Source organism: Camelus bactrianus, chromosome 32 (genome assembly GCF_048773025.1).
Source record: "Camelus bactrianus isolate YW-2024 breed Bactrian camel chromosome 32, ASM4877302v1, whole genome shotgun sequence".
Lineage (NCBI taxonomy): Eukaryota > Metazoa > Chordata > Mammalia > Artiodactyla > Camelidae > Camelus > Camelus bactrianus.
This window is the reverse complement of record NC_133570.1, coordinates 408,943-436,536: the sequence shown is the minus strand read 5'-3', so window position 1 is coordinate 436,536 and position 27,594 is coordinate 408,943. Positions and strand designations below refer to the sequence as shown.

Below are 27,594 nucleotides of genomic sequence, written 5' to 3'. Positions count from 1 at the left end.
ACTCAGATGCCTCCAAGTGCTAGCCAGGCAGTATGAAGGAAGGGGCTGGGCCAGGTTGCGGTGATGTTGATGATGAAGGTGGTGGTGGTGATGATGGTGAAGATGATGATGAAGGTGGTGGTGGTGATGATAGTGAAGATGATGATGGTGGTGGTGGTGATGATGATGGTGAAGATGGTGATGATGAAGGTAGTGGTGGTGATGATGGTGAAGATGATGGTGGTGGTGGTGGTGATGATAGTGAAGACGGTGATGATGAAGGTGGTGATGATAGTGAAGATGGTGATGATGAAGGTAGTGGTGGTGATGATGGTGAAGATGATGGTGGTGGTGGTGGTGATGATGAAGGTAATGGTGATGATGGTGAAGATGGTGATGAAGGTAGTGGTGGTGATGATGGTGGTGGCGGTGGTGATGATGGTGAAGATGGTGATGATGAAGGTGGCGGTGGTGATGATGGTGAAGATGGTGATGATGAAGGTGGCGGTGGTGATGATGGTGAAGATGGTGATGATGAAGGTGGCGGTGGTGATGATGGTGAAGATGGTGATGATGGTGAAGATGGTGATGATGAAGGTGGCGGTGGTGATGATGGTGAAGATGGTGATGATGAAGGTGGCGGTGGTGATGATGGTGAAGATGGTGATGATGAAGGTGGTGGTGGTGATGATGGTGAAGATGGTGATGATGAAGGTAGTGGTGGTGATGATGGTGAAGATGGTGATGATGAAGGTGGCGGTGGTGATGATGGTGAAGATGGTGATGATGAAGGTAGTGGTGGTGATGATGGTGAAGATGGTGATGGTGGTGGTGGTGGTGATGATGGTGAAGATGGTGAAGATGACAATAACAGTGGCTCACATGCATGGAGCCCTGACTCCCAACCAGCTGCTGTTCTGAGCAGTCCACATATCCTGACTAGTTTTACTCCAAGCCCATGCCAGTGTGGAGGCATCATCCCGTCTCTGCGGATGAGGAAACTGAGGCTCAGACAGATGAAACGAGCTGCCAATGTCACCCTATGTGGGGGAAGCAGGAAGGGACCCTGTAACCAGGCTCCAGAGCCCACTGTGTGGCTGTGTTCCCAGCACGTGACAAAGACCAGCACTCGGGCCTGGACATCAGGAGAGGCAGGGATGGGCTGCAGCAGAGCCCACAGGGAGTGCTGCTCAGCAGTGGGCAGCGTGGCTCCTCATTCTCAGTAATCCACAGGGTTTCATGAGAAATCTCCAGATTTGTAAATGTTGGCAGATAACTTATTTTGTTTTTACTTAGGCCAAACTAAGCCCATCAGCAGCCCCATCCAGCTTATGGCTTCTCAAGCTGTCTCAGGGCCTTGTCCACCCATGGATGGGGAGCAAGGACGGCCACCAATTGAGCCTGGGAGGTACCATGTGATCTGCAGTGGCCTGAGGCATGAAGGAGCTGAGCTTCAGTGCTTTGGGATGTGGAGCCCCAAGCTCACATCTGCCTCTGACCTAGCTGAGTTTAGGGCTCCCAGATGGGTTCCTCGCTCTAGCCGCCCCAAGCCATAGGAGTGCGTGCCCAACACAGCCCCTGGGCAGGAGGGAAGAACTGAGCCCACTGGTGTAAGGCAGTGCCTCTCCCAGCCAATCATTCCAGTCACCCAGGCCCCAGGCAGTCAGGCAGGTGATGCCGAAGACTGCACTCAGGACTGTAACCCTCTGGGCTGACTGAAGGATGGGCAGAGAGGACGGCCCTGGGCGAGTGGGCCTACTGATACATTGTTTGCTGGCTAGGCCAGGCTGGGAGGAGCTTGTAGGCCAGGAGAGGGATGAGATTTGAACTTGGGGCAAGCAGGGAAGGAAAGGGTTGAAGTTGGGGTCTCATTAGGGCCAAGGAGGGCTCAGCTTTTGGGCATCAGCTATCAGGGTTTTGGACAAGAGCTGGCACTTCCAGGGCTGAGAGATACCTCCCTAAAACTCTCAGATTTGGGCATTCAACCATTCCAAAGGGGAACCCCTCATGCTTTGCCTTGTTGGAAAACAGTAATAATTATATTGAGTGGTGGTGATGGTGGTAGTGATGATGATGGTGATGGTGGTGTTGATGATGGTGATTGTGGTGATGATGGTGGTGATGGTGATGATGATGGTGGTGATGGTGGTGATTGATGGTGGTGATGGTGATGATGGTGGTGATGGTGATGATGATGATGGTGGTGATGATGGTGGTAACGGTGGTGATGATGATGATGGTGGTAATGGTGGTGATGATGGTGGTAATGGTGATGGTGATTGTGGTGATTGATGGTGGTGATGGTGGTGATGATGGTGATGATGATTGTGGTGATTGATGGTGGTGATGGTGGTGGTGATGGTGGTGGTGATGATGGTGGTAATGGTGGTGATGATGATGGTGGTGGTGATAGTGCTGGTAATGATGACGGTAATGATGATGGTTATGGTGGTAATGGTGATGATGATGGTGGTGATTGTGGTGATTAATGGTGGTGATGGTGGTGGTGATGATGATGATAATGGTGGTGGTGACAGTGGTGATGATGATGGTGGTGATGATGCTGATGATGGTGGTGGTGATGATGGTGGCGGTGCTGGTGATGAACATAGCATAGGGTGCATATCGTGATGACTATATGCCCAGCACTGTGCTAGTGCTTTGCACGTATTCACTCATATAAGCTGCACAACAACCCAGTAGGTGGGTTGTTGGCTCTGTTTTACAGAAGCATACCTGAGGCACAGAGAGATCATGAGACCTGCCCAAGGCTGCACAGTGTGGGTGGTAACCTAGCTTCAGAGCAGGCATTTGCTCCAGAGCCATGTCTTGGCCTCCCCACCATACCCAGCACATCCCTTGGGGCCCAGGGTCTGTCCCCCGCCCTGTGGGCTCCCCGCCTGGACTCCCACCCCTATCAGGGTGATGCTCTCCAGGGCTGCCCAGCCTGACCTCGTGAAGGTCGCCTCACTCAGGCAGCTCCCGCAAGACAGATGTGGCTCTTTTTCCCTCCTTCTCCTGATTAATTGCCTCATTCAATTCCGACTCTATTGCAGTTAAACATTAATTCAGTAGGACTTAATAACATGAATTCATTTACGAAGCAGCCTGGGCTGAAACGGTGAGCTGTTTGGTTAATTATAGGCTCCGTGCGCTTGCTGGCAAACACCCTCCCCCATCCTCCACGTCGAATCACTCAGCTCTCACCCGTAGTACTGTCGGAGAACGCTGGAAGAGATGTGAAACCCAGCCTGGGGTGGAGGGGACCAGGCCTGGGGGTGTGCCCTGAGGGACAGGTGTGCCACACACGAGGCTGGACCTCCCTCCCCTGATAGTTTGATGGGACTGCGCTCAGTGACTAATTGAGCATGAAGAGGCCCGATCGGGGGTCCCTGGTATCTCCTGGCCCCTCAGCTATGTTGGTATCAGCTGCAGGGTCAGAGGGGTTGTTGCCCCCAATAGCCCTCCTCCTCCAGGACCCCCTCCCCACAGGCCACAACCCCCTGGTTCCCACCCTCCTCTCCTGGCACAGAGACCGTCCTGAAGTGCCAGTCACGCGGCTCCAACAGCAAAGCTCAGTCCAGACTTCCTGTGCCATGAAGCTTTGTGTGTCCTGGCATGTTCTGGCCGCTCACCTTCCCAGCCTCATCTCCCGCTCTCCCCTTGTCGCCTTCCTGCTCTGCCTCCCGAGATTCAGCCACCCGGCTAGAGGCTGAGGGGCGGTCTGGCCTCTGACCTTGGGTACAGGGCCAGGAGGCGGCCCACAGCCCCTTCTGCCATTTATGGAGGGACACTAACCCCGGAGGCCTCGGGCCAGCCTTGCGGGCTGCAGTGCAAGGTTGGGGGGCGAAGGGTCCCTGGGGGTGCTGGAACAGGAAGGCTGTCGGCCTCAGGAAGACCCCCTCAAGTGCCCATCCCCAGCTGCAGTGAATGGCTGAGGAAGCATGAGGCAGGTCGGCAGTGAACCCGTCCTCGAAGAGCCACACCCCCACCCTAGGGCGGCAGGGTGTGTGGGTGGGGGGGTCCCATCGCCTGAGTGCATCTGGTTGAGGACACCCCAGAAGCAGCCCGTGTCTGACTGGGGTCCGCCCCCTCCTCTGCGTCCTGGGGAGATTTATTCTCAGCAGTGTGATCCACTTGGCACAAATGTGTCACCGTCGCAGTTGCTGGGAAGGGCTGCTTTCTCCTGTATGTTCTTTTCAGGCGGAGATCGCTGTGGTTTCTAGAGCAGTCTTTCTTTTTAAAGCTCCGCTTGCTGGAAATGGAAAACAAAGACTCGTTTACACGAGCATCACCATCTTCCCTTAACCAGCTGCGCTCACACGTGGAGTGGTTTCTACTGGGGTGTCTACAGGGGCGGAGGGGTCAGGTGCAGGGTGGCCCCCACCACAGAAGGCAGCACCTGGGGCCACAGGCCTGTCCTGACCACTTGTCTTCCCCAGGGTCCCAGCCCGCACTGCCCCTCGCCCTCCCCGCGTCCCCTTCCGTCTCCCACACTCCTGCCTTCTCACCCCTCGGTATGGCCCCGGCACCGGCCTGCGCTGACTCACCCCCTCTCTCTCTCCCCCTCCCCTCTGCAGTGCGACAGCGAGAGTGACGCGGATGACAAGGTAAGCCCTCCCTGCTTCCCTGCCCCCTCCTGCTGACCTTGACCCAGCAAGGCAGGCCCTGAGGACCAGGCAGAAAGGCGGTGGTTCTCCTGTGGGGTGTGCAGGGACCATGTGCCCTCCCCAGGTGGTGGAGGCTCGGCCTCACCTGGCTGAGGCCCAGATGCGCTGCCTGGCCTCCCTGGGACCACAGGACTGGACCCCAGCTCCCAGCCCTGTCAGCACCCATCTTGGTCCAGGGTTCCCTGGGATGAGGGCACCAAGGGCAGGGCGGGAGCCGTGCTCCGTTGAGGGCAAACGCAGCCCCCAGCATTTCCAGGCTGGGGGCCATTAACATCACCCCAAAACAGAGACTTCTGCTAACAGCAGCAGTGACTAGCTAACTCCGGGTTTAGGCAGCAGGCATGGTAGCACAGGAGTAACCCAGGGGCCTTCCTGCCGTGTGGGCTTCCTCTGCCCTCCTATCCGCGGCTCCTGCCTTGGCCCTTGGGGTTCGGGAGTCCTTGGTTCTGGTCGTCTTCCGGGCCGCTCATGTGCCGGGGGTGGGTCGGGGGAGGCCACCCAGAGCTCCCGGCCCAGCAGCTGTGTGTGGGGCACCTACTGCGTGTCCAGTGGGTGCAAGTGCCCGGGCACTCATTTGTCTGCTTGTCCCGAAGCCCTGTGGGGTAGATATTGTTGCTTCCTGCCCTAGACACAAGAGAGGGTAAGGAACCTGCCTGAGGTCACACAGCTGGGACCCAGCCGGCAGGGTGCGGGGTCCTCAGTGAACAAGCAAGCAGTCCACCTGAAGAGTCTCAGGTGGTGAGGCTGGCAGGAGATGGTGGCACCAGTGTGCTGCACAAGTGTCCAGGCAGTGGGGACAATGACACGAGAGACTTTGTGGGAGGCGGACACATGGGCCAGCTGGACACTGACTGGTGTCTAGGCAGACTTTTGTGAAGTGGAGTGCAGCTCTGTCGGGAGGTCTGTGCGGTGTCTGGTTCTCGGTTTCCACTTCCCTGGTGGGTCCTGGCCTGCCTGCGTCGGCAGGAGCTGTGAACGGACGATGGCCAGCCCCTCTGGTGTGGGCTTCATGCTCGAGCGCAGCCCAGCTGACAAATACACGAGCAAGTGTGGGAAGGAGTCGAAGGCCGCCTGGCGGGGCGAGCTGGGTCAGGGCGGCCTGCAGAGGATGCCTGGAGTCCGGGTGAGCAGCCTCCCGGCAGCGCACTGGTCTGGGCCGGGCAAGCGGCCAGGAGCAAGTGTTTTATCCCAGGAGCCGGGGGCGGGGGGAGGAGGGGACCGGGGTCACGTGGTGGATGGAGGAGGAGCAGGCGTGGACAGGTGAGGTCTGAGGACGTGCCGTCCACAGTGAGTTGGCCCAGAAGCCCTGTGAGGGGTTGTTGCCATGCTCTGGACTGTCCAGGGAAGGTGGCCAGAGGGCAGGGCGACTGGGAGGTGTCTGTGGGCCCGGGTGCCCTCCCCTCAGCCATCCCACACATGGACAGGGCATCAGGGACTGAGGGATGTGCTGGGCACTGGGTCAGCTGCCATGTTTCCACAGACACCGTCACTCCTGGGGTCTTTAATGAATCAGATCACAGCACCTGGGGAACGCCCACTGCCTTCAGCACCTTCTTTCATTTAAAACCAGTTTGTAGGAAACGCTCTCTGAAGCCAAGGGCTGCTCTGAGGGAGGGTATGGGAACGGGGCTTCTGAGGCCCTGAGCTGCTGACTGCTCCGTCCAGGGCCCCTGTGGCCTGGCCCCTCCGTCAGTGCTGGTCCTGGCGTGTTTCTCCCTCCACCCCTGGGCCCACCCCTCCTCTAGGAGCAGGGACCCTGGGAATGGAGACCAGGGGGGTTGGAAGGGCCCAGCTCCACACAGCAGCTCTGACCACGCACACTGAGAATGAGCGGTCACTGCTGCACACGGCCATCAATATCGGGCACTGAGGCCGGCGGGCTGTGACCAAGGGCTGGTGGGAGGCCGTGGCTTTGGCCTCCTCCACACTCCTGTCTGCCCAGGAGCTGTGGGCAGTCCTGAGCTTTACTTGAGGGCCTGCCTGGCCCGGCCTGGCTGAGGAATGTTGGGGAGAGCTGGTGTCATCAGCAGGGGGCCGGGGGAAAGTTCACTCTGCAGTGGTCTGGGGTGGGGTCTGGAACTTGTGGTTCTTGTCTTTCTGGAGATTCCCTGTGCAGCCTGAAGTGGTTTCAGGAAGGCCAGGGTCTGAGTTCTGGAACCTTCTGCTGGGAGAAACTGGCTGGGTTCTGTGTGGGGCTGACTTCTCTGCTGGGCTGGGCACTTGGCCCAAACCCTTCTGGAGCTTCCACTGGGGCCTGGGTGGCTGAGGGCACTGGGGAGGAAGGGCAGATGCTGGCCAAGGGCAGAGCCCAGTCTTCCCCACTGCGATGGGGTCCCAGCCATGGCCAAAGTGCCAGGCCGTGTGGACCACACAGGTGATGCAGGGTAGCCTGTCCAAGGGTGTGACAGCCCCTGGCTCCATCACTGGGCAGGCCTTGGTGGGCCTGACTTTCCTGGGCTACAGAGCTCTGAGTGAGTTAGCACAGAGCACAACCCCGTCTGCTGCTGTTTGTGGGGTGGGGGTCCCCTGAAGTGGGCAGGGCTGGGCCCTGCTTCAGAAAGCCCGCTGGCTGGTGAGCCGGGAGAAGGTGAAGGTTCCCCCCTAGTCACCCATGTTGCCTTCTCTGTGAGCACATGGGGCTTCTGTGACACTGGGGTGTGTCTCTGGGCAGCGTGAGATGGAGGCCAGAGGCCAGGGCTGAGATTCCAAGCAGCTGACCACAGTGCAGCTCAGCCCAGGTGGAAGGAGGGGTGGCTGGGCTGAGCCCAAGAGCTGCCTGATTGCTGGGAGGTCTCGGGGCTTCCTGGAACAGCCACCGGGGAGAGGGGCTCCCCTCTTGGGCCCCAAGGCAGCTCACCAGCCAGCAGGGGCGCATCGTGTGATTTCTGCCCCTGGTCCACATGCTGCCTGTCTACCACAGGGCCCCGTATCAGTTAGGAGCTGTATTTGGCTGCTGTAACGGAAACTGGCCTCAATGTGGCTTAATAAAGGAGTTTGTATTTCTCACCTAAAGCCCAGATGTGGGCCTTCCAGGCTGGCATGGCCTGTCCATGGCCATCAGGCTCTGCTGTCTTTCTGCTTGGCCATTCTTGGCATGTGGCTTCCTTCCTCACAGTCACCTCTGAATCCAGAGAGGCAGCTGTAGCACCAGCCATCTCATCTGCATTCCTCCTTCCCACACCATTGATCATACAGAATGACTGACCGTACATATCACTGCAAGAAGTTAAAATTTTGTTCCAAGTGCAATGGGGAGCCACCATCCTGGGAGGTTCCTGCCCCACAGCCTTGCACTGGCAGTGCTCCCTGGGGACACTGATTATGCACTGTGGATATCTCCCATGGTCCACAACTCTTCGTCTCCTCCATGGCAGGGCACCTGGTGACTCGAGGCTGGTTGCTTCCGAGTTGGGGTGGTGGAGGCCAAGTGTCTCTGCAGTGTTTCCAGGATGCCAAAGTCCTGACTTGTGAGCACAGGCAGGAGGCAAAACAACGTCCATTTACAGCAGTGCCCTCGCCTCTCCTGGAGCCTGGCCATGAACCAGTACTTAGAATAGGGGTGCCTCCCAGACTACACAAAGTCGGAGCAAGCTTGACTTGCCACATTTTTGGTGCACATTCTGACCGAAGCAGCTGGTCAGAAGCCACCTGGGCTGCTCTGGGAGGGCAGGCCAGGGAAGGACGGGACGGTGGGAAGCCCCAAGCTCCAGCTCTTCTGGCCAGTTTGCTCCTCATGAACCTGCCAGCATCTGAGGTCAGACGCGCCTGAGCCCCCAGGGAACCACTGCTGACCCCACCACACTGTCCCCGGGGCTCCTGCCAGCCCACCCACCCACCCCTGGCCTGCCGGCCTTGGGCTCTGCCTCTGGCTCAAGGCACAGATGCACTGAGGACACTGTGCCTCCCAGACACCGACAGACAGTCGAGACCAGTGAAGCCGCTCTCCAGCCAGCCCAGCCCCAGGAGGCTGACATGCAGACAGACAGACAGACAGACAGACAGACAGGAAAACCCCTCCATCACCCCCCCACACTTTCTGAGGGACCAGGCCCTGTCCCAGGGGCAGCCCACACCCAGTTCTGCCCAGCCTCCCCCAAAACACTCCCCCTGCCTCATAACCCCCCCGACGTGCTCCCCCCTCCCCCGCCTCCCCAGCCCTGCTCTGGTCCCTCAGCTGCTGGCGGGCAAGGCGGCCTGTGCTGCCAGGATGCTGGGGAGCTGGGCGGCCAGATGGCTGTGGTTGGTGTCTAACTGCTTTTTTATTGGAAAAATATGGGGTGAAAAATTGTGCAGGGCTCATTAGGCAGCCTGCTGGCCCCGACTGGCGGCCGTCTGGCTGAGTGGCCCAGCGAGGTGGCTGGCTGGCCAGCACTCCCCTCCACTGCCCGTGGCCGCAGCCCTCTCTCGAGGGATGTCTGTCTGTCTGTCTGTCTGGCCTGTCTGCCAGGCTCACCTCCCCCACCCCACTTTGCCAGAATGTGCTCCCAGCGCTGGGCTGCAGGAGCAGGGGTGGACCAGGATGGGGCTGCCAGGCAGCCAGGCCAGAGGGGTGGGGGTCCTCTGTGGGGGTCCCCACAGCACAGGGCAAGACCACCACAGCCAGCCCTCCACTCTCCAAGCCTCGGTTTCCTCTTTGCTAAATGTTGAGAACCAGGGATCATGTTGGTGCCTGTGGCCTGGGGCGGAGGCAAGGATTCCAGGGGCCCATGCAAGCACCTGGCCCCAGGAAGCCCTCTGGCAGCTGTTGAGCTGAGCCGAGCGGGTACCCCCTCCTTCAAGGCCTCCCTGGCCCCCTCCCCAGCACACCCTCTTCCAAGGCCCCAGGTCAGCCTTGCCCTTTCTGGGCTTCAATCTACAGTGAGTGCAGACTTCCTGACTGGGGGCCTCTCTGATCCTCCATCTTCTCGTCTCTCAAATGAGGTCCACCTCTTGGACCCACCTCTTAGGTCCCTGTGAATGACAAGGAAAGGGCGTGACAGACGGACAGACAGCAGCTCGGAGCAGCACCCTGCCTGCAGCCTGCTGCCAGTCCCAGGGTCCCCGTGTGCCTCACCCAGCCCCACTCCTGGGAGCACCTTCCCGGGAGTTGCAGGCGGCTCACTCGTCCTCCTGTCTCCCCACCATGGGGCCCCCTCCCCAGCCAGTGGCTGTGGAGACAGAGGTGCAGGGAGCTGGAGCCTCGATGGCGCAGGACGTGCCTGCACACGGTGACCTCCCGGGGCTCCTCACAAGGGTGCTCTGCCCTGTGTGCTCTGCCCTGGGGCTGCTCCGCCTGGAGTATGTCTTCCCACAGGTCTGCCCAAGGCAGGGCCTTGGAAAGTTTGCCCACCGAGGGTCCTGGACAGGCACAGAGGTCCCAGCAAAGACCGTGTTTGGATGACTAAAATATTGCCAGCCCGCCCGGGCCAGCACAGTTTAGCCCCTGGTAACCCTCTGATGTGGCTGCAGCCCCATTCTCAGCGAGGAACCTGAGAGACAGAAAGGTTCAGTGGCATGCCCGAGGTCCCCCAGAGTGAGGCTCTGCCAGGCCTGGAGTCCCCAGAGAGGTCAGGCACTCTCAGGCCACTGCAGCCAGTCCCAGTGGGCGACGCAGAGCTGGGGGTGGTGTTATGTCCGACAACTGCTGAAACAAATTGCCACAAACTCGGCAGCCTCAAACAGCTCAAGTTTATAGTTCAGGAGATTAGAAGTCCACAATGGGTCTCGCTAGGCCAAAATCAAGGTCCCAGCAGGTCTGCTTCCTTCTGGAGGCTCCAGGGAGAACGTGGCTCCTTGCCTTTCCCACTTCTGTGGGCTGCCTGGGCTTGTGGCCTCTTCCTCGTATTGCTCTGACTCTGCGTCTGTGGCCGTGTCTCCTCTCACTCTGACCCCCCTGCCTCCCTCTTATAAGGACCCTTGTAACCATAGTGGGGCCACCCAGGCCTATCAGCATAAGCTCCTCATTGCAAGATCCTTCATCACACCTACAAAGTCCCTCTGGCTCCATAAGGTGACACTCACAGGTCCTGAGGTTTAGAATGTGGACGTCTTTGGAGGCTGTCATTCTCCTACCACAGGTGGGGACAGTGCCCAGGTCTCCAGCCTCAGGACAGCGTGTACAGTGTTTTCTAAGACCAGGGGTCCAGAAGAAGCAGGTTGGGGTAAGAGAGGTGAGGAAGGCCAGAGTGCAAGTGACAAAAACTCAACTCACAGTAGCCTGAGTGAATATGGAAATTGGCTGGGAGGAGAGAATGGGTTTCCCTTGTGCCATCAGGGAACTGGCTGGAAAGAGCTGTTGGGGGCAGACAGAGATGCCCCCGGGCGCAGGGAATGGGGGTGCGCACGGACCCCAGGCGCCCATTCACAAGTTCTGCATAGCTCGAGGCCCAGCCCAGCAGAGGTGATGGGGGTGCCTGCTGGGCCTGCTGGGCTCAGCAGGAAGCTAAGGTGCAGAGAGTCACTTCCCGCCAGGGGCACTCAGCACCTGAGTGCTGTGAACCTGCACCTTTCCAGCTGAATGGAAATGCTGAGGCTGAGGAGAAGGGGGAGGCAGGCAGAGGAGGCTGGAAGACCTCCCTGGTGGGAACCCTCTGCCCCTCCCTCCTTCCCTTCACCTGGCCTGGCCCCTACCGCACTCTGGCCTTCCCAGAACTAGCTAAGCAGGATGTGGGGGCGCCTACACCCCCAGGACAGCTCCCACGTCGACCCCCCACGCCGTCTCCCCAGGGCGCCCTGGGGCTGTAGCTGGCTGCCTGGGTGCTTAGAGGGAGGCTGTCCTCTGGCCCTTGGGCAGGCCCTACCCCCCTGTCCTGGAGAGGTCGTAGTCCCTTCGGACCCCACCTGGCCTGCTAGCCTCAGAGGAGGCCCCACTGGGCTAGGGGGCACCAGGGGCTGGGTGGAGGCTTGCAGGATGCGTGGTCCTTACCTTGGGGCACGTAGGGGGCTGGTGGGAACCATGGGATCTCCCAGGGCGCAGACGGAGGCTGAGCACACAAAACAGTCAGAGCTTCCGCACAGCACAAGTATAGTGGACGGGGCAGGGGTTAGGGCGGCTGGGACACCCACCCCGGTCCCCCCAGACCAGCCGCCTCCCATGACATGCCCTGGCCCTGCCACAGCGGAGAGCTGGATTAGAGTCACCGCAGGGCTCTGCCACTTTGGTCCCCAGCCAGACCAGAGGGCATGTCCCTACTCTGCCCCGCCCCACCCGCCTTGGGACCTGCAGACCCCAGCTCCCGAGAGAGGAAGGGCTTTGCAGCTGTGCTGGCTGAAAAGACCCAGGCCTGCCTCCTGCCTCTACCACTCAGCTGATGTCAGGGGACCAGGAGCTACACTTGCACGCTCCCACACACGCGTTCCTGGGCACTCACGCCCATACCCCTTCCCGATACACAGAGCTCATGGCTTCAGCTCCAGACACCGACTGAGGACACACTACCCTCAGGGATGCCTGCTTCATGCCTCACTGGACTCAAGCACCACACAAGGGCAGTGGGCAGGGCCGGGCGCCCTCTGCAGGGTCCTTCCTGCCTCTCGTGGCGTCGGGCTTCCTTAGCTGGGGGCCGGATGGCTGCCGTCTCCACCTCCCCCGGGTCTGTGTCTTCTCTGTGCAGAAGGACACAGTTGTAGGACTCGGGGCCCACCCTAGCCCAGACTGTGCTGACCTCAACATCCTCATCTTTCATCACAGCTGGAAAGACCCTAATTCCAAATACGATCACATCCTGAGGTTTGGGGTGTGCTTACCTCTGGGGGCCACATTCAGCCACTGCGAGCTGCCCTGTCATCCTACTCGCAGCCACCTCGTGGACAGCACAAGCCACAGAGGTCTGTTGTGGCCGCAGCGCCAAGGACAGCAGAGGGCCGAGGGCCTCCGGCACCAGGGGCAGCGGCCTTAGAAGCCTCTCTTAGCCCATCCGACGCTCCCTCCTCCGAGGCTTCCCAAAGGGTCTTCTCAGGTGCATGAAACCCCACGTCTTTGGCCCAGTCTGCATTTCCCGCTCACAGCTGCTTTGCACTGAATGTGCATTTTCTGGTCGGTAAGGAGGCCAGGCAGCCTGGAGCCGCGTCTGAGTTCACCCGTGGTCAGCCCGTTAGTGAGCATCTGTACATTTTTCTGGGTTTTGCTTCTTTCCCAATACTGGACCCTGATGATGGATACGTCCACTTAGTGAGGACCCTTTCCCCCATGCCCTCCCCTCAGCTGAGCCTGCCAACCTGGCTGGGAGGGTCTGGGCTCCAGTCCACACCCATGGGGTCACTCTGGGTGAGGCCACTCTCGAAGCGCAGCAAGGACTGACCAAGGCCAGCAGGCCAGGCCCATGCTGGACGGGATGGGTGGGAACTCCTTGCCCCCTCCCCACACAACCCCCCAGCCACACTGGCCTCCTCGCATGCATGGGGTGTTGTCTCCGCAGATGTCCTTGTCACACGGCCCACGGGCCTTCTTCATCTGCAGCCTCTGCATCCGCTTGTCCCCCACAAAGGCAGCCATGGGGAGTGAGCCAGCTGTCACCACCACAGCCCAGCAGAGGGGTGCCCATTGATTGGCGCTGCTGAATGGCAGTGGGGTGAGCACTCCCAGTGCCCCCCAGTTGAGGGTGGAGCCCGCTCGTGGGCCCTGTGATGACACCTCCCCCTTGCTCCGCGTGACAACAGCAGTTGTAAGACTGGCTGTTGAACCGTGAGCTCTGAGTCGCTGTGCCCCTGACCGCCGTCATGCGGGCCCTGAGTGCGTTACGTGGGTTCGACCTGTCTGACATCGCGCCCCGTGCTTTCTGACGGCTCCCTTTATTTCTCTTGGTAATCTACTCCCACTTTTTCCTCTAGATTTCTCACCTCACTAGATCTTTCCTGTCACAGCCCCTTACAGGAAGACGGGCTCCTCCAAGTTCTGAGGCAGTGGCGGGAGAGGCCCCGAGAGAGGAGATGAGGACTTGTTCTGGACCTGGGTGACAAGGCCAGGCTGGGGCTGGCAAATCTTAGCTGCTCCTGGGGCCGGGAGCTGGCCCAGCCACTCAGTTCCCGCCCACTCTCCCCCCACCACCATTGGCTCCTGGGCCCTCTCACTGCGGGGGGTGGGGTCTCCGGGCAGCCGGGGAGAGACTGGGTGCAGCCTGGCTGCTAGACACTAGCCTCTGCCTCCGCCCCATCCATAGGCGGCATGGCGATCCAGCACACCTCCCGGGCCCTGGCGACTCAGTAGCCCAGTCTGTGCAGAGTGCCTGACACGATGCACCAGAGTCACCACCCCACGGAGCTCCCAGCTCCATAACCAGCTGCTGGTGACGTCGCCAATGCCCCCCTCTCAGGAGCGGCCCTCCACTCACCTTTCATCCCCACACCTGCGTGTCACAGCAGCTCCTTGGTCCCCGGCCCTGGGGTGGGTCCTACAGAGGGGTCTTGAAGACGTTACCATCCCTCTCCTCCTTAAACACCCCACCCCAACACACACCTCTTCCTGTTGCTCAACACAAATGCCCAGGCTCCCTCACAGCCCCCGAGGCCCTGTGCCCCCACCCCACCTCCCTGGATGGCCCTGCCAGGTTGTTCCTGTTTCAGGGCCTTTGCACTGGCTGTTAGCCGTCCCAGAGGGCTCTTCCCCAGAGTTCCCTCAGCTTGGTCCTCGTCTTCCAGGTCTCAGCTCAAATGCCCCTCATGGGGAGACTCCCCCAGCTGCCATTCAGAAAGCACATTGTCACTGTTCCTCACATCGCCCTTACTGTTCTGTCCTCCCCGTCCGCACTGGTCTTGACTCTCTCCCTGTGTATTGCTTGTCACCCCCATTAGGCGTGCACTTGGCTCAGGCCTGCTGATGGGGGCAGGTGGGCAGCTCTATGCAGCCCAAGGACTTGTTCTTCTGCATCCTGTCCCCTCACTGGGGGCCTGGATGTGAGTGGAAGTAGAATGTGGCGACTATGACAAGTTATCCCAAGCTTGGTGGCTGAATACTACACATTTATTATCTCTCAGTCTGGAGGTCACAGGAGTCTCCCTGTGGGAGTCAAGGTGATCATTCCCCATCTCGGGGTCAGCTCGTGACCAACCACTTTGCCATGTAGGGTAACTATTTGCAGATTTCTGGGTTAGGGCTCCTTTGCTGCTGACCACAGAGAGGTAGATCCGGACATCCTGCTGCACAAACGTCTTTCCCCTTCGCTGCTAGAGGCCCTGGAGTCGGGGCCGAGTACAAGACCCAGCTAGGGCATGATGCAGCAGGCACGGGGGCACCCAGGCCCGAAGACAGGATTGGGGGCATGAAGTTTATGGGGGATAAAGGGAATACATGTAATCGGTATATAATTCAAACAGAACAAAAGGGCTTAAAAGCCCCACCTAGGGCTTTTAAGCACCATTGGCCATTTCTTCTGTACACTGGAGATTTCCCGTGGGTTTTCCAAGTGCATGTGTTCGCCTGTGTTTTGTCACCTTTTGAAAAGGAAACGCTGGACCAGCACATACAGTTCTGGAGCTGGTTCCTACGGTCCATTTGAATGGCTGTGGGCTTTCCCACTGAAAGGACCCGCCACTGATCTCCCCGCCTAGGGCAGGTCTATGCAGGCCCTGAACCTGGGGTCTAAGCTAAGGGTCCCCGGATGCTCCACCAGAGCTGACCTCCAGGTGCTCCCAGCCCCACAGCAGCTTAGAGGCGGGGCTCTCAAACTGCTCCCCAGCGCCGCTCGGCCCTTTCCTCGCGTGGACTTCTTCACAGCACGTTTCGTGATTGGGAGTCGTGCTGCTGGCGGTGTGGTGTTCGGTCTGTGCGCTCTGAAATGGAAGGTGCCAGCCTCGTGCGCGTGGGTAGGTGTCGGGCATATACTCGGCCTTCTCAAGGGGCGGTTATTCCCCTGGGATCTGAATTCAGTTGTGGCCCACGGAGTGGCCAGGGGACTCCTGAGCGATGGTCAGGGTTGGCGGGTGCTGGGCAGTTTGAAATTACAGTAACTGCTTGGACCCCTTCTCCCACCTTGCGTCCCCGTTTCGCAAATGGTGAAACCGAGGGCAGGGCTTACATTGGACGTTGTGGGGAGTCTGTTGTCCTTCTTCTAAGACCCAATTCCTCGACCTCGCCGCTGTGTGACTCAGTTTCCCCTTCTGTAAACTGGGCGGAAGATCCATCCATATTCGTTGCTGTGACCATCGGAGGAGTCAGTCCGTAAAGCGTTCCGTACAGCTGGCATCGCGCACCCTGACCTTGAGGCGGGGATGGGACGGTGATCGCTCGAACCCAAGCCAGCAGCCCTGCGCGGGCAGATCCGCGCCTCGGGGCTGGATTAGTCGGGCCTGCCCGCGCCCCGCCCCCGCCCCGCCCCGCCGCTCTCGCTTGCCGCTTTCTGCGCGCCCGCCAGCAGTGCGCCCGCCGCCGCCGCCGCCGCTCTCTCTGGGCCCTGCGCCGCGCCAGACGGTGCCCGGGAGCCAGAGCGCACCGAAAGCCGCCCAGAGCGCGCCGACTCGGCGCGGTGGACAGATGTGGCCCGTGCGCGCCCCCGGCCGGGGCTCCGGCTAGGCAGGGCGCGCCGGGAGAGAGGCCACCTCGACGGGCCGAGGCTGGCGGGGGCCCGTGCTCCGCTGCCCGCGTCCATGCCGCCCGGCTTCGGCTTCGGCTTCGGTTCCGGCCCGAGGACTAGCGGCGATCGCCTGCAGAGCGCGCCAGACCCGGGGTGCCCGCGCGGTGAGTGCGCGCTAGTGGCTCCGGGGAGGGACTTGGGACTTGGGGGGTCGGGGTTAAGAGAGCAGCCGCCTCCCACCAGAGGAGCGGGAAGCAGGAAAGGCCCCCGGTGATCTGCTCACTCCGTCTCTCTCGGGAGCCGGGCGCGCGGAGACCCCTCGTACCTCCGACTGCGCCCCCCGGGTGCACGAGGCGGTAGACCAGCGCGGGTGCCGCCCCCGCAGAGAGTACCGAGCCTCCGCTAGGGCGCTGGGGGGCCCGCGGCTGGGGCGGGCCCGGGCGTCGTGGGGGGCGCGCGTCTTTGTCTGCGTCCCGGCGCGGGCTCGGACACCCGGGCTCCTGGCGGCCGCCTCGCTCACCTGCCCGGAGTTGGAGCTCTTTGTCTGGGGCGGGGCGCGGTCGACGGAGGTTGTGCCGCGTGTCTGAGCCAAGGCTGCCCTGCAGGTCGGGTCCTCGCAGACAAAGCGCGCTGTGATCTCTGCCCTCGGCCGGGATTGCCCACCTCTGAGGAGTGAGTGCTGGCTCGGACACTCTCCCTACAGAGCATCCTCCTTCCACCGGGACCCTGAACCTGCAGCCCGGGGACCTCCAACCTGTACTTTGTCCTGAAGTGACCCTTTCCTTCCACCCCCCACACAGGCTCAGCGCCAGGACTAGAGGATGTGACAGCCAGCTCCGCCTGGGTCAGGTCCCAGTATATAATCCTTGGGAAGTTATTAGCACAGGTCTGGTGGTGGTTCTGGGGCTGCCCACCCACCTTGAGTCAGCCGGCCAGTTCCAGACTCCTTGTCTTGGAAGAGAAAGAACAGGGGGCCGGTCCCACCCGGGATGGCTTTGTACCTGTGCTGGAAGGGGGCGGGAACCTGGGCCCAGGCCCCCAGAGGTCCTGGGAGGTAGGGGTGCCTGCGGGTGTTTGTTGAGGGCCTTCTCCAGTGGGCGTGGCTGTGCCTGGCCAGGTGTCCAGGTCCTCGCGCTGCGGTGGAAGGCTGCCAGGTCCTTGCCTAAACCCCGGAGGTGACTTGGAACCCTCAGCTTCCCTGAGGAAACTTAAACTTGGGCACTGGGAGTGTGGGGATCAGATGGACGTGGAAGAGTGGCCTTCACACCTGCTGTCTGCCTTTGCCTTTGCCCTGCGGCATCCCGGGGGTGGGGAGGGGTAGGGAAGACACTCCCCGTGGCTGCTGCTCCCTGCCTTCTCCACTCCTCTCTCTTGACTTTCCCAGTGTCTGGGGCGCCACCTCCTGGCTCTGGGAGCCAGTGCTCCAGCCTTGGGCCTTGGGCTGAACCAGAACCGGCCTGGCTGGACCTCCCGCACAGGGCAGAGGCCCTGCAGCCTTAATTGAACTTGCTGCTCATCTGTGCCTCCCCAGGCTGGGACCGGGAGCAGTCCTGCCCCACAGGAACAAACTTGTTTTCTCAGTGACGCGTTTGCCACGTTCCCTTCCAGGCTGTATCAGAGGAGTGGGTTCCAGGGAGGGCTCATGGGGCGCCGCTGAGGCACTCTGTCCTGCCATGGAGTAGCTCTCCCCCTCCTGGTGGCCCAGCAGCCACGCACCTGGAGGGTAATGACAGCTGAGCCACTGAGCTCCTTCATTCCACCTGTTGAGGACACCCCCGGGACTGCTGGGGACCCTCGTAGGCTGCTTGCGTGGTTAGCAAGCATCCCTGCGGGCCAGAGGGGCTGTCAGTGCCGCAGGTACTGAGGACCTTAAGGGGCAGCCTCAGGAGAGGGGAGCAGCCGCCCCTTCCTGGCTCATCTCGTGGGGCGGGTGCACTCACACCCTCTTCCCACTGGTGCAGGGCCTCAAGTGAACAGGGCTCAAACCTGTGCCAACTAGTAGGTGGCACCCTCAGACAGGGGTCTGGGGAGGTGAGGGGGTGGGGAACGCAGCTGAAGCCACTCAGTCAGGGCCAGGGGCCTCAGGTAAGCTTGGGGCCCAGACGGGCCAGCTGGTACAACCCTTGCCAGGCTGGGGGCGGTGGGAAGGCACTGGGATATTTTCAGTCTCCAAGTGACCTGTTCTGATTTGGTTTTTAAAGATGCTCTTGGCTGTTAGATGGAGAATTAATTTGTGAGAGTGTTAACGAGACCAGGTAATGATGACAACAGCTGTTACCAGGGCACTGCTGTTGGACCTCAAATGGGGGTGACAACAGGACCCCGTCCTGGGGTCACGGTGAGGGTCCAGTCCTCTTAGGCCTGGGCTTCTTTGGGTGGGCTCTGGGAGGGTGGGAGCATAGGTGACCCAGTGCCTTCGCCCGAGGGTACAGGGCCCCGGGTGCAACTGGCCTCATGCCTAGAGGCAGGCTGTAGCTCCCAGCTGTGGGCGGAGCCTGGTGCAGAGCAAACTGGCGTGCGCTGTCCTCATCCCGGTCCGGAGGTGGGATCCTGGCCCTGAGGGGTGGGAGGGCAGGCGCCACTGACCACCCCCCATCCTGCCCCTGCGAACCCTCAGCTCAGATGGACCCCCATGGGGACTCCTCTGGGGTGAGGCGACAATCCAGGCTCTCTGACAGCTGCTCCTCACCGTGCAGAAAGCCTCAGAAACAAACACAGGAAGAGGTCACAGCCACAGCGTCCCTGCATGGGACGTGCCCCGGCCTCAGCCTCCCTGCTCCCCTGTGGGAGGACCCTCCATGTCCCACCACCCCTGCTCCAATGGGGGAGTAGCACTCCTGCACCCACCCTCCTCTCCAGGGCCCTCTTGCATCTGAGGCCAGCTGTGGGCCCCTCTGCAGCCGTGAGAGCCCTGGGCCGGCCTGGCTGCAGGCTGCCTCCCCTCCGGTGCAGGTCCGGGTCCAGCCTGGGGCTGTGTTTTCAGGCTGCATTTGGCACCTGCTTCCCTTTGCCACTTCCCAGGACATGATTAGGGAGGGTGACCCTACTCCAGCACAAGCGTTTTGTGGTACGTTCCTGGGTTCGCTCTCCACGTTTACAGCAGTGAGTCTGGAGTGACTCTGACCCTGGGAGCCACCTTCCAAGCAGAGCTGCCCTGGACTCTACTGGGCCTCATGTGTGCCCGACTGTCTGGGGTTCTTGTTTCTGTTCTGTCAACTTTTGGTCTGTTCTTGCCTCAGTCCCCATCTTACAGTCGGTTTTCCTGCACCATAATTTACATGCAGTAAAATACACCTTTTTAAGTGTACAATTTGATGTGTTTGGATAAATACATACCACTAAGTACCTACCACAGTCAAAGAGTGTTTTTGTCGTCCCATTTTGGGAGCGTCATGCTTTTTCTCTTTCATGCTTTTTTCTTTAAATGTTTTATTTATCATGGTGAAATTCACTCAACAAAATTTAGGGACATTGAGGGACATTAAATACATTCATATTAACCATCACCACCATCCCTCTCCAGAACTTTTCATCTTCCCAAACTGAAACTCTGTCCTCAATAAACACTAACTCCCCAGTCCCCGGCCCCACCATCCTGCTTTCCATCTCCATGGATTTGACCACTTTCGGAACCTCATGTGAGTGGGATCACACAGCATTTGTCCTTTTGTGTCTAGTTTATTTTCCATAGCATAACGTCTTCAGGGTTCATCCACATCGCAGCACATGTCAGAATTTCCTCCCTTTTTAAGGCCGAATAATATTTCCCTGTGTGTATGGACCACATTTTGCTTATGCATCCATTCATGGACACGTGGGGTGCTTCCATGTTGTAGCTGTTGTGAATAATGCTGTCGTGAACACGGGTGGACAGGTATCTGCTGGAGGCTGTTTTCAGTTCTTTGGATACATGCCCTCAGTGGGACTGCTGCGTCGTATGGTAGTTCTCTGTCTCAGTTTTTGAGGAGCCTCCATACTGTTTTCCACAGCCACTGCACTGTTTTATTTTTACATTCCCACCAGTAAGGCACAAGGGTTCCAGTTTCTCCACACCCTCGCCAACCCAAGCTGTGTCCTGTCTTGTTTGACAGTGGCCATCCGCATGCTCTTTGGTACTCAGTCCCCATTCCCACCCCCAGCAACCGCTGCTTCCCGGCAGCCAGGACAGGGGCGTCTGTAGACACCGGCAGTAGAGAAGTGGTGCCCAGGGCTTGAGGAGATGCAGGGATTGGGGTTGACTGTCCTTACCAAGGCCCTGCACACACACGGGTGTCTTTCTGGGAGGGGAGCAGCTGAGTTGGGGCAGGGGACCATCAAAAACTGCCACGGTCCCTCCTGAAGCCAGTTTGTCCCCACTCGGAGTGGCCCTCTCCACTCTCAACTCAGTCAGTACATCACGGTGGCCATGGTCCCCAGACCTGTGACTTAGGCATTCTGAGGTGTGGCCAGTGGTGTCCTGCAGCCTGGGGCTAGGGGGCGGGGGCATCCCAGCTCTGCTCCCAGACCCTGCCGCCTCCAATGTCAGGCCCAGCAGAGCCCTCAGGTTCCTGGTGCTGGCTCTGCAGGGAGGCGCCCAGATTCCCAGGTCCTAGCTCCCCACCCAGCAGGGCCGTGCTGAGCCCTGCATTCCTGCTGAGTGGGGCACCCTTGGTTCCCTGGCCACAGGCTGAGTGACCTGTGTCTGAGTACTTACAGCTGGGCCTGGGTGTGGTCACTTTCCTACACAGGGGCACTGGGCACAAAAAGGTGTGTCCTGCCCCGCTGGGCGGCCATTGTATACACAGAACCTTCCCAGACCTGTCCCCTGGGTGCCAGGGGCAGGGAGCGAGGGCCAAGTTTGCCCCAACCTTGTAGGTCCCTCTGGTCTCTGACCGTCCCCTCTTTCTTCCAGGCGTCTGTGGGCTCCGAGAAGCTCTTTGCCCCGGCAGCTGATAAAGGTAAGTGGCCTGGGCTCCTGGCCTCTAGGAGTGGACAGGGCACACTCTTGAAGTCAGGGGACCCAAGTTAGGTCCTGTCGTGAGTGTCAGGAGCAGTGCCTGGGGCAGGAGTTGGGTGCTGGGATTTACTGAGGGATGGGACCCCTGCACCCCCACCCTGAGAAAACCACAAGAACAGGCAGCTCTGGAGCAGTGGTTCCCAAAGTGGGGTCCCTGCACCCCCTGGGGACTGTTAGGAATGTGTGTTCTGGGGCCCTCCCCAGGCTCATGGGGCCAGATGCCCTGGGGATGGCCAGCAGCTCACGGCTCGTGAAGCTGGGCCCCCGCCCCCCGCCCCCGGCCACCACTGCATGTGCGCGGCTGTTTGCATTGAAATGAAATGGACTGGACTCACTCTTTGGCCACACCCCAAGCCAGTGACCCTGAGTGCGACAGGCCCGTACCCGGCACTGCATTGTCCCAGAGAGCTCTTCTGGCCGCTGTGCTCTGAACAGGCATGCCCAGGGTTGGTCCCATCGAGGCCAGGAGAGGCCTTTGTGACCCATCCCGCCGGTTGTGGCTGTGGCCTGGGGGGTGTCACCCTGCTTGGGCCCACTCCCCCATGCACCTCAGTCTCCCGTCTGTAAAATGGGGCCATAATAGCCCCTGCAGTGGAATCACCATGGTCAGGAGGTGCAGGACACTGCCTGGAGAGTGGGCAGCCTGGGGTGGGGGGCTCACTGGAGGGATGGGGACTGAAGTGTTGGGGGGGCAGGCTCCACACTGCCTGTTTCCCCATCAGAAACCAGGCTCCTCCCGGGGTCGTGGACCGCAGTATTGAGCCTGGACCCTGGGCGCACTCCGGCCCCTCTCTCCACAGGCCCCACACTGGGCGACAAGTCCGAGGCCAAGGCTGGGGCAGCACCCAAGGTCTCAGGCCTGGAGCGCAGCCGTGAGCTGAGCACCGAGCCGCCCTTCCTGCCCCCCGTGCACAGCCCCGCGCCCGCCCTGCCCTCCGCCGGTCCGGAGCCCGGTGCCCCAGCCAGCCCGCTGGTCAAGAAGGAAGCCCCGGCTCTGCCCCGCCTCGCCCTGCAGCCGCCCCCTGCGCCTCCGCAGCCCCGGGCCGCGCTCCCAACGCACGTGCCTCTCCCCGCGGGCGCCTTCCCAGGCCACGGCCACGGCCACAGCCACGGCGCGCACAACGGCCTGCACAGCCTCAGGTGGGCGCGGGGCGGGGCCTGGCTGCGGGGGGCGGGGCGGGGCGTGCGGCCGGGCACTGAGCCCTCCCCCATCCCTGCAGCAGGAGCAGCAGCGCCAGCAGCGGCGCCAGCCTGGGGCTCGCGAAGCACGCGTCCCTGTCGCCTCACGGGCCAGGCCCCCACCTCTCTACCTCACACTTGGCGCTCCGCTCGCAGGCCCAGCACCAGCACCACGCGGCGGCCATGTTCGCCGCCCCCCCGACACTGCCCCCGCCCCCGGCGCTGCCGGCCAACAGCCTGGTCATCCCAGGACACCCTGCCGGTAGGTCCGGGCACCGTGGGTTGGGCCGGGGTCACTGTCTGCCCACCTCCACTCTGGGGTCCTCACCCCTGGGGGGAGGGGTGCCAGCCTCCGAGGCACAGACTTCTCTCCCACCTGCTCCTCCAGACCCACTGGGCCGGATGGCGGGGCCCCAGAGCCTGTAGCCCCAGCAGGCTGCCTTTCCCAGGGCAGAGGAAGCTTCCTGCCTGGGCCTCGGTCCTGCACACATGCACGCAGATACATGGTTGCACACACATGAGCACACAGACATATATACACCCTGTTTCATCCTGAACCCCTGCCAGGCCTGATCAGGCAGTCTGGGACGGGGTTGGTGGAGCTTGGAGCTGCTCCCATCCCTCATTCCTAGGCTGCTGGGGGTGGGGTGGTGGGCAGCAGGGCTGAACTGTGGAGTAGAGGGGTCCCAGGTGAATAGCACCCGGCTGGTCCAGCCTGGCCTCTCCCTTCCTGCTTGATTCCAGCAGGTGCCCCTTCATGGCCAAATCTCAGGTCATCTCTGTGGGTGTATAGTATCTTTCTAAAGTTCTGAGTCAGGGTTGGGGCAGCTTGGCGCCCCAGGATGGGACCAGGACAGTGGTCTGGGGGTGACTGGACGGGCTCCCCAGGGTAGCGGCCAGGACGGGCAGGGGCTGTCTCCCGGGGCTCCCAGGGTGGCTCACGGTGTTCTCTCTTGCCTTTAGATGCCAGCCTGTTGATCTCATTCAGCCAGCCAATCATGTATTGCCAGCCTCATTCGGGGATTCTGATTGGTACTTGGTCACAGGCACCTCTCTTACCTCCACCCTGGGGCCCGCACCTAGCGAGCGGCCACCACGGCTTGGCCTGCCGAAACCGGGAGTGCCAGGTGACTATCCGCCTCGCCCCGCCGGGAGCCCGCGGCCGACGTGCCTCTCTGTCTCTCTCTTTTTCTCTTGTAGATCACGAGCTGCTCAGGCAAGAGCTGAACGCGCGTTTTCTGGTCCAGAGCGCCCCCCTGGGCCCGGGAGCTCTGCTGCGGGCGGAGTTCCACCAGCACCAACACACACACCAGCACACACACCAGCACCAACACACATTCGCCCCCTTCCCTGCCGGGCCACCCCCGACGCCGCTCCTGCCGCCCGCCGCACCCCCGCCGGTGCGTAGGCCGCGTGCCGGCGGGCGGGTGGGCGGGGGCGCCCGGGCGTGGGACACGCAGCAGGCACACGCAGACGCTCTCCGCACGCACGCAGGCTGACACCGTCCCTCTCGGTCCGTCTGTTCATCCAGCCCCTCCTGGTCCCCGCCCGGGTCATACCTCCACGTTTCCTACCCCGCCGCTCTTTTGGGCTTGAGTGAGCGCCCCATATCCCCCCGGTGTGTAACATGGCCATGGGGCCAGTTGCATCTACGTGGGGTCCTCAACGTCTCAGTTGGCAGAGAGGCAGCAGGTCTGGAGGCCTGACAGGACTGAGGGGCCATGGGAACCAGGACCCCTCCCATGTTCCCAGGCCTCGAGGTCTCGTCTCCTGAGCCAGCTGCTGAGGGAAGGACAGAGTTCCCTCTGCTCCTGCCAGCTTTGCTTTGACAGTTTGACCAGTTTGCTGGTGGCCTGGGTGTGTCCTGCAGCCTGACCACCAGCCCTGGGCTCCATGCCCACCCCCCCATCATGGCTGCAACCACCTCCCAGCCTCAGCTGGCGGCATCTGTAGGCCACCCAGTCGGCCAGCTTGCACATCCCATGGAGGGACCGGCAGGACAGGGAAGGGCCTTGCCCAGTCAGAACCTGGGCCCCATGGAATTTGTTCAGGACCATGGGGGCAGCACCCTCGGGGAGCCTGGGGGACAGCTGGCTGGAGGCCCCCAGCCTCAGAAGCCAGGATGAGCATCCTGGCCACTGCCTGGCCTGACGGGGTGGGTGGGTGCTTGGCCCAGTAGAGGGCATCGGCATGGTCAGGAGGCCTCACCCTCTGCCCTCTTCCCTTCCAGTTTGACAAGTACACGCCCAAGCTGGACAGCGCCTACTTCCGACATTCCAATGTGAGTGTCCCGCGCTCCGGCCCGTGCAGTCTGCTCGGGCCTCTCCAGGCGGGCTCAGCGTTGGGGGGTGTGGAGGGTAGGGCTGCGCCTTGTCGCTGTAGCCTCCCAACTAGTGTGGGGGCGACGGGGCAGGGACACCCGGGCACCCAGCCGAGGCCCCTGGAACGCCCCTCCTTCCTTCTCTTGCAGTTTTGCCCGCCCTTCCCTCCAGCCGTCCCCGGACTGCCCGCCCTGCTCCCGCACCCAGGTCCCTTTGGATCCCTGCAGGGTGCTTTTCAGCCCAAGGTACCAGCTCCTCCCAGGACAGGGTGGGCACGGGGTGTGGGGGCTGCAGGACCACCCCCCAACCACCACCCCGGGCAGCTCCAGCTGCCTCTCATGACGTTGTGCCTGTTGTGATCCCAGGCGAGGGCCTTTGGTGGGGCCCTCTGTCCACCGGGGGACCTGGAGAGCCCTGCTTCGCCCATTCTCACCCTCCTCAGCAGGGAGCGCTGAGGCTTGGGGGTGGGAGGAGCAGCGCAGGGTAAGATCTGGGCAGGGAGCCGCACGGGGCCATCCGCGTGGCAGGAGGCCCAGGCAGGAAGCCCCCCGAGGCCCAGGACCAGGCGCTGGGCTTGCTCTGAAGTGGGGCTGTCTGGGGCCTCGGGGAGACACTGGAGGAGCCTCTTCCCACCTGTTCAGAAACCTCTGGACTGAGGATACGGTGGGAAACCAGGCAGCCCCTGGGTGGCCGTGTGCTGGGCCCCACAGCGGGTGAGCCAGGCATGGGCACCGGGGTGGGGGGGGTCTCTTGCCTCCTGGGACCTGCAGAGATGTCTTACAAGGCCCTGTTCCTCTCTCCTCTCAGACTTCAAACCCACTCGAGGTAACAGGCCGGGCCAGTGCTGTTCACACCCTCCTGCAGAAAGCCCCCGGGGTAGGTGGCTGCCTTCCCACCCTCCCTCTGCCCGTGGGGGACAGCCTGGTCCCTCCCAGCCCCTCATGGAGGCCCACCTAGGTGTGTGCTCAACCCCCCCGGGGTTCGGCTGCTTGCACAGCCTGGGCCTGATGCTTCCTTCTCCGTTGATGACAGGTGTCCGACCCGTACCGGACAGCAGTCAGGGTGAGTGTGTATGCACGCCTCACCTTGGGAGGGGGAGGCCTGGTGGGACCTCAGGGAAGGTCTGAGGCTGGGGAGGACTCTGGGTACCTCCTGGGTGGCCATGGGGGTGCACTGTGCCCACAGGAGTCTCGGGGTGATACAGTGGGCCAGAGCAAGGAGGTCCTGGCCTCCCAGCTGAGCCTGTCGCCCACCCCGTGGCAGAAACCTGGGAAGTGGTGTGCGGTGCACGTGCAGATTGCCTGGCAGATCTACCACCATCAGCAGAAGATAAAGGTGAGCCTGACTGCTTGTCCTACAGGCCCAACATCAGAGGGCATCCCTGACACACCCTTCTGGGGCCACGTCCTCCCCAGCGTTCCCGTGTGTCCACGTGTGTCCATGATCCTCAGGCATTGCAGTGTGCCCCTTGCCCGGGTGCTGGGCTGGGCTATGATGGGCTGGCGCCAGGGAGGAGGCAGGAGCCGTGTGCAGGGAACTCAAGGTCCCTTACCCCCTGCTCTCCCAGGATGACCTAGGTGGCGGTTTGGGAGGAGCTGACCCTGCGGTCCTGGTGACCATGGGCACCTGTGCTGGTCCCACCGCCAGTCAAGCCTTCCTGGGGGCCTTTGGCCCTGCCTCCTCCTTCATTAAGTGCCTGCTTTGTGCCTGGGTTTTCAGCAGTGGACAGAGGAGACTAAAAGTGCTCACGGAGCCTGTGTGCTCCTGGGAGGGACAGACAGTGAACAAGAACCTAGCTCGGGGCCGTCCCCATCCCAGGGGGTGGTGCCAGGCACCCTGGCCGAGTGACGCCAGGAAGAGGCCCCTCCCAGGAGGTCAGGATGGGACCTCACCCCTCCCATACCACAGGAGAGTCCCAGCACCCTTTCCTGCCATACCCGGTAACACGTGTTACCCCATACAGGATGTTTTTAAATCATCACGTCCTAAACAGGCTACCAAGGACCAGTCACGGGAAGGGATGTGTGACGGAGTCCCGTGTGTTTCCATATGCAGAAGCTCAGATAGGACCCCCTCGAAGGCACAGTGGAGGCGGCAGGGCGGGGGGCTGTCCCTGCCACCACAGCAGGTGGAACCAAGGACTCAGCCAGGCCCCGTGCCTCCTGGGGCCCTCCTGACTGAGGGACTGGCCGCCGAGTTTTATTTAGCTTTAATCAATTTAGATCTTAATACTGACTCTGAATTGAGTCATTGGAAAACTGGAATGACTCAGGTGTGAATGCACTTTTTCAGCTCAACTTTACAAAATCTAAACTCAAAGTGTTTCCAGTGAAAATACAGCATCCAAGCTGAGATGCATTTTAAGCCTAAAACACACCAGCTTTCAAAGGCCGTGTAGAAAGGAGACACCTCCCCTAAAACCCTCCTGCATCGGTCACTGACGACATTTCGGGTTCCCGAGTCGGCTGGGGCGTGACTGGGATGAGTCTTAACCTGGCCGACCGCCTGCCGGGCGAGGCCAGTGGAGCAGGCAGGACCGCACCTGTGGTCCAGCTCGTTGCTGGCTCTTCAGGGCTGCAGGTGCGGCCCTGGCAGCATGGAGAGCCCAGCCTCCCAGCAAGCACGTGCTCTGTCTCGGCAGCTGCAGCTGGACCCCCACAAGCTGGACGTGGGCACCAAGCTGGACTTGTTCGGCAGACCCCCCGCCCCAGGAGTGTTCGCTGGATTCCACTACCCGCAGGACCTGGCCCGGCCCCTCTTCTCCAGCTCCGGTAAGGTGGCCCAGCCTGCAGGAGGTGCGGGCCCCGGCCCTGGGCGAGCAGGGGCCTGCCTCAGGCAGAAGCGCTCCCGCCTCGTCCTTCTGGCTGGTACGGGAGCAGAGCTCCAGCCGCTTGGGCAGCGTTCTTGTGTCTTGGTGCCGGAACGAGGCCCTGGCAGTCCTGCCGTGCTCACCCGTCTCCTCC

The 27,594-nt window shown here is 61.2% G+C and overlaps 1 protein-coding gene across 16 annotated transcripts in view; it reads left to right on the top strand.

The window, feature by feature from the left end:
• FBRSL1 (fibrosin like 1) overlaps positions 1-27,594 on the top strand; it is an 81,284-nt gene that overhangs the window by 47,137 nt on the left and 6,553 nt on the right. For 2 of the 16 annotated variants that reach the window (XM_074356535.1, XM_074356543.1), the window contains 12 exons: positions 4,560-4,589; positions 21,027-21,072; positions 21,932-22,271; positions 22,352-22,572; positions 23,274-23,342; positions 23,511-23,710; positions 24,541-24,591; positions 24,781-24,876; positions 25,439-25,507; positions 25,664-25,693; positions 25,817-25,966; positions 27,273-27,402. In XM_074356535.1, coding sequence (XP_074212636.1) covers positions 4,560-4,589; positions 21,027-21,072; positions 21,932-22,271; positions 22,352-22,572; positions 23,274-23,342; positions 23,511-23,710; positions 24,541-24,591; positions 24,781-24,876; positions 25,439-25,507; positions 25,664-25,693; positions 25,817-25,966; positions 27,273-27,402 — 1,432 coding nt within the window. Of the gene's footprint in view, positions 1-4,559; positions 4,590-21,026; positions 21,073-21,931; positions 22,272-22,351; positions 22,573-23,273; positions 23,438-23,510; positions 23,711-24,540; positions 24,592-24,780; positions 24,877-25,438; positions 25,508-25,663; positions 25,694-25,816; positions 25,967-27,272; positions 27,403-27,594 lie in introns of all 16 variants that reach the window. The other 14 variants (XM_074356545.1, XM_074356546.1, XM_074356541.1 and 11 more) reach the window with 13 other exon arrangements.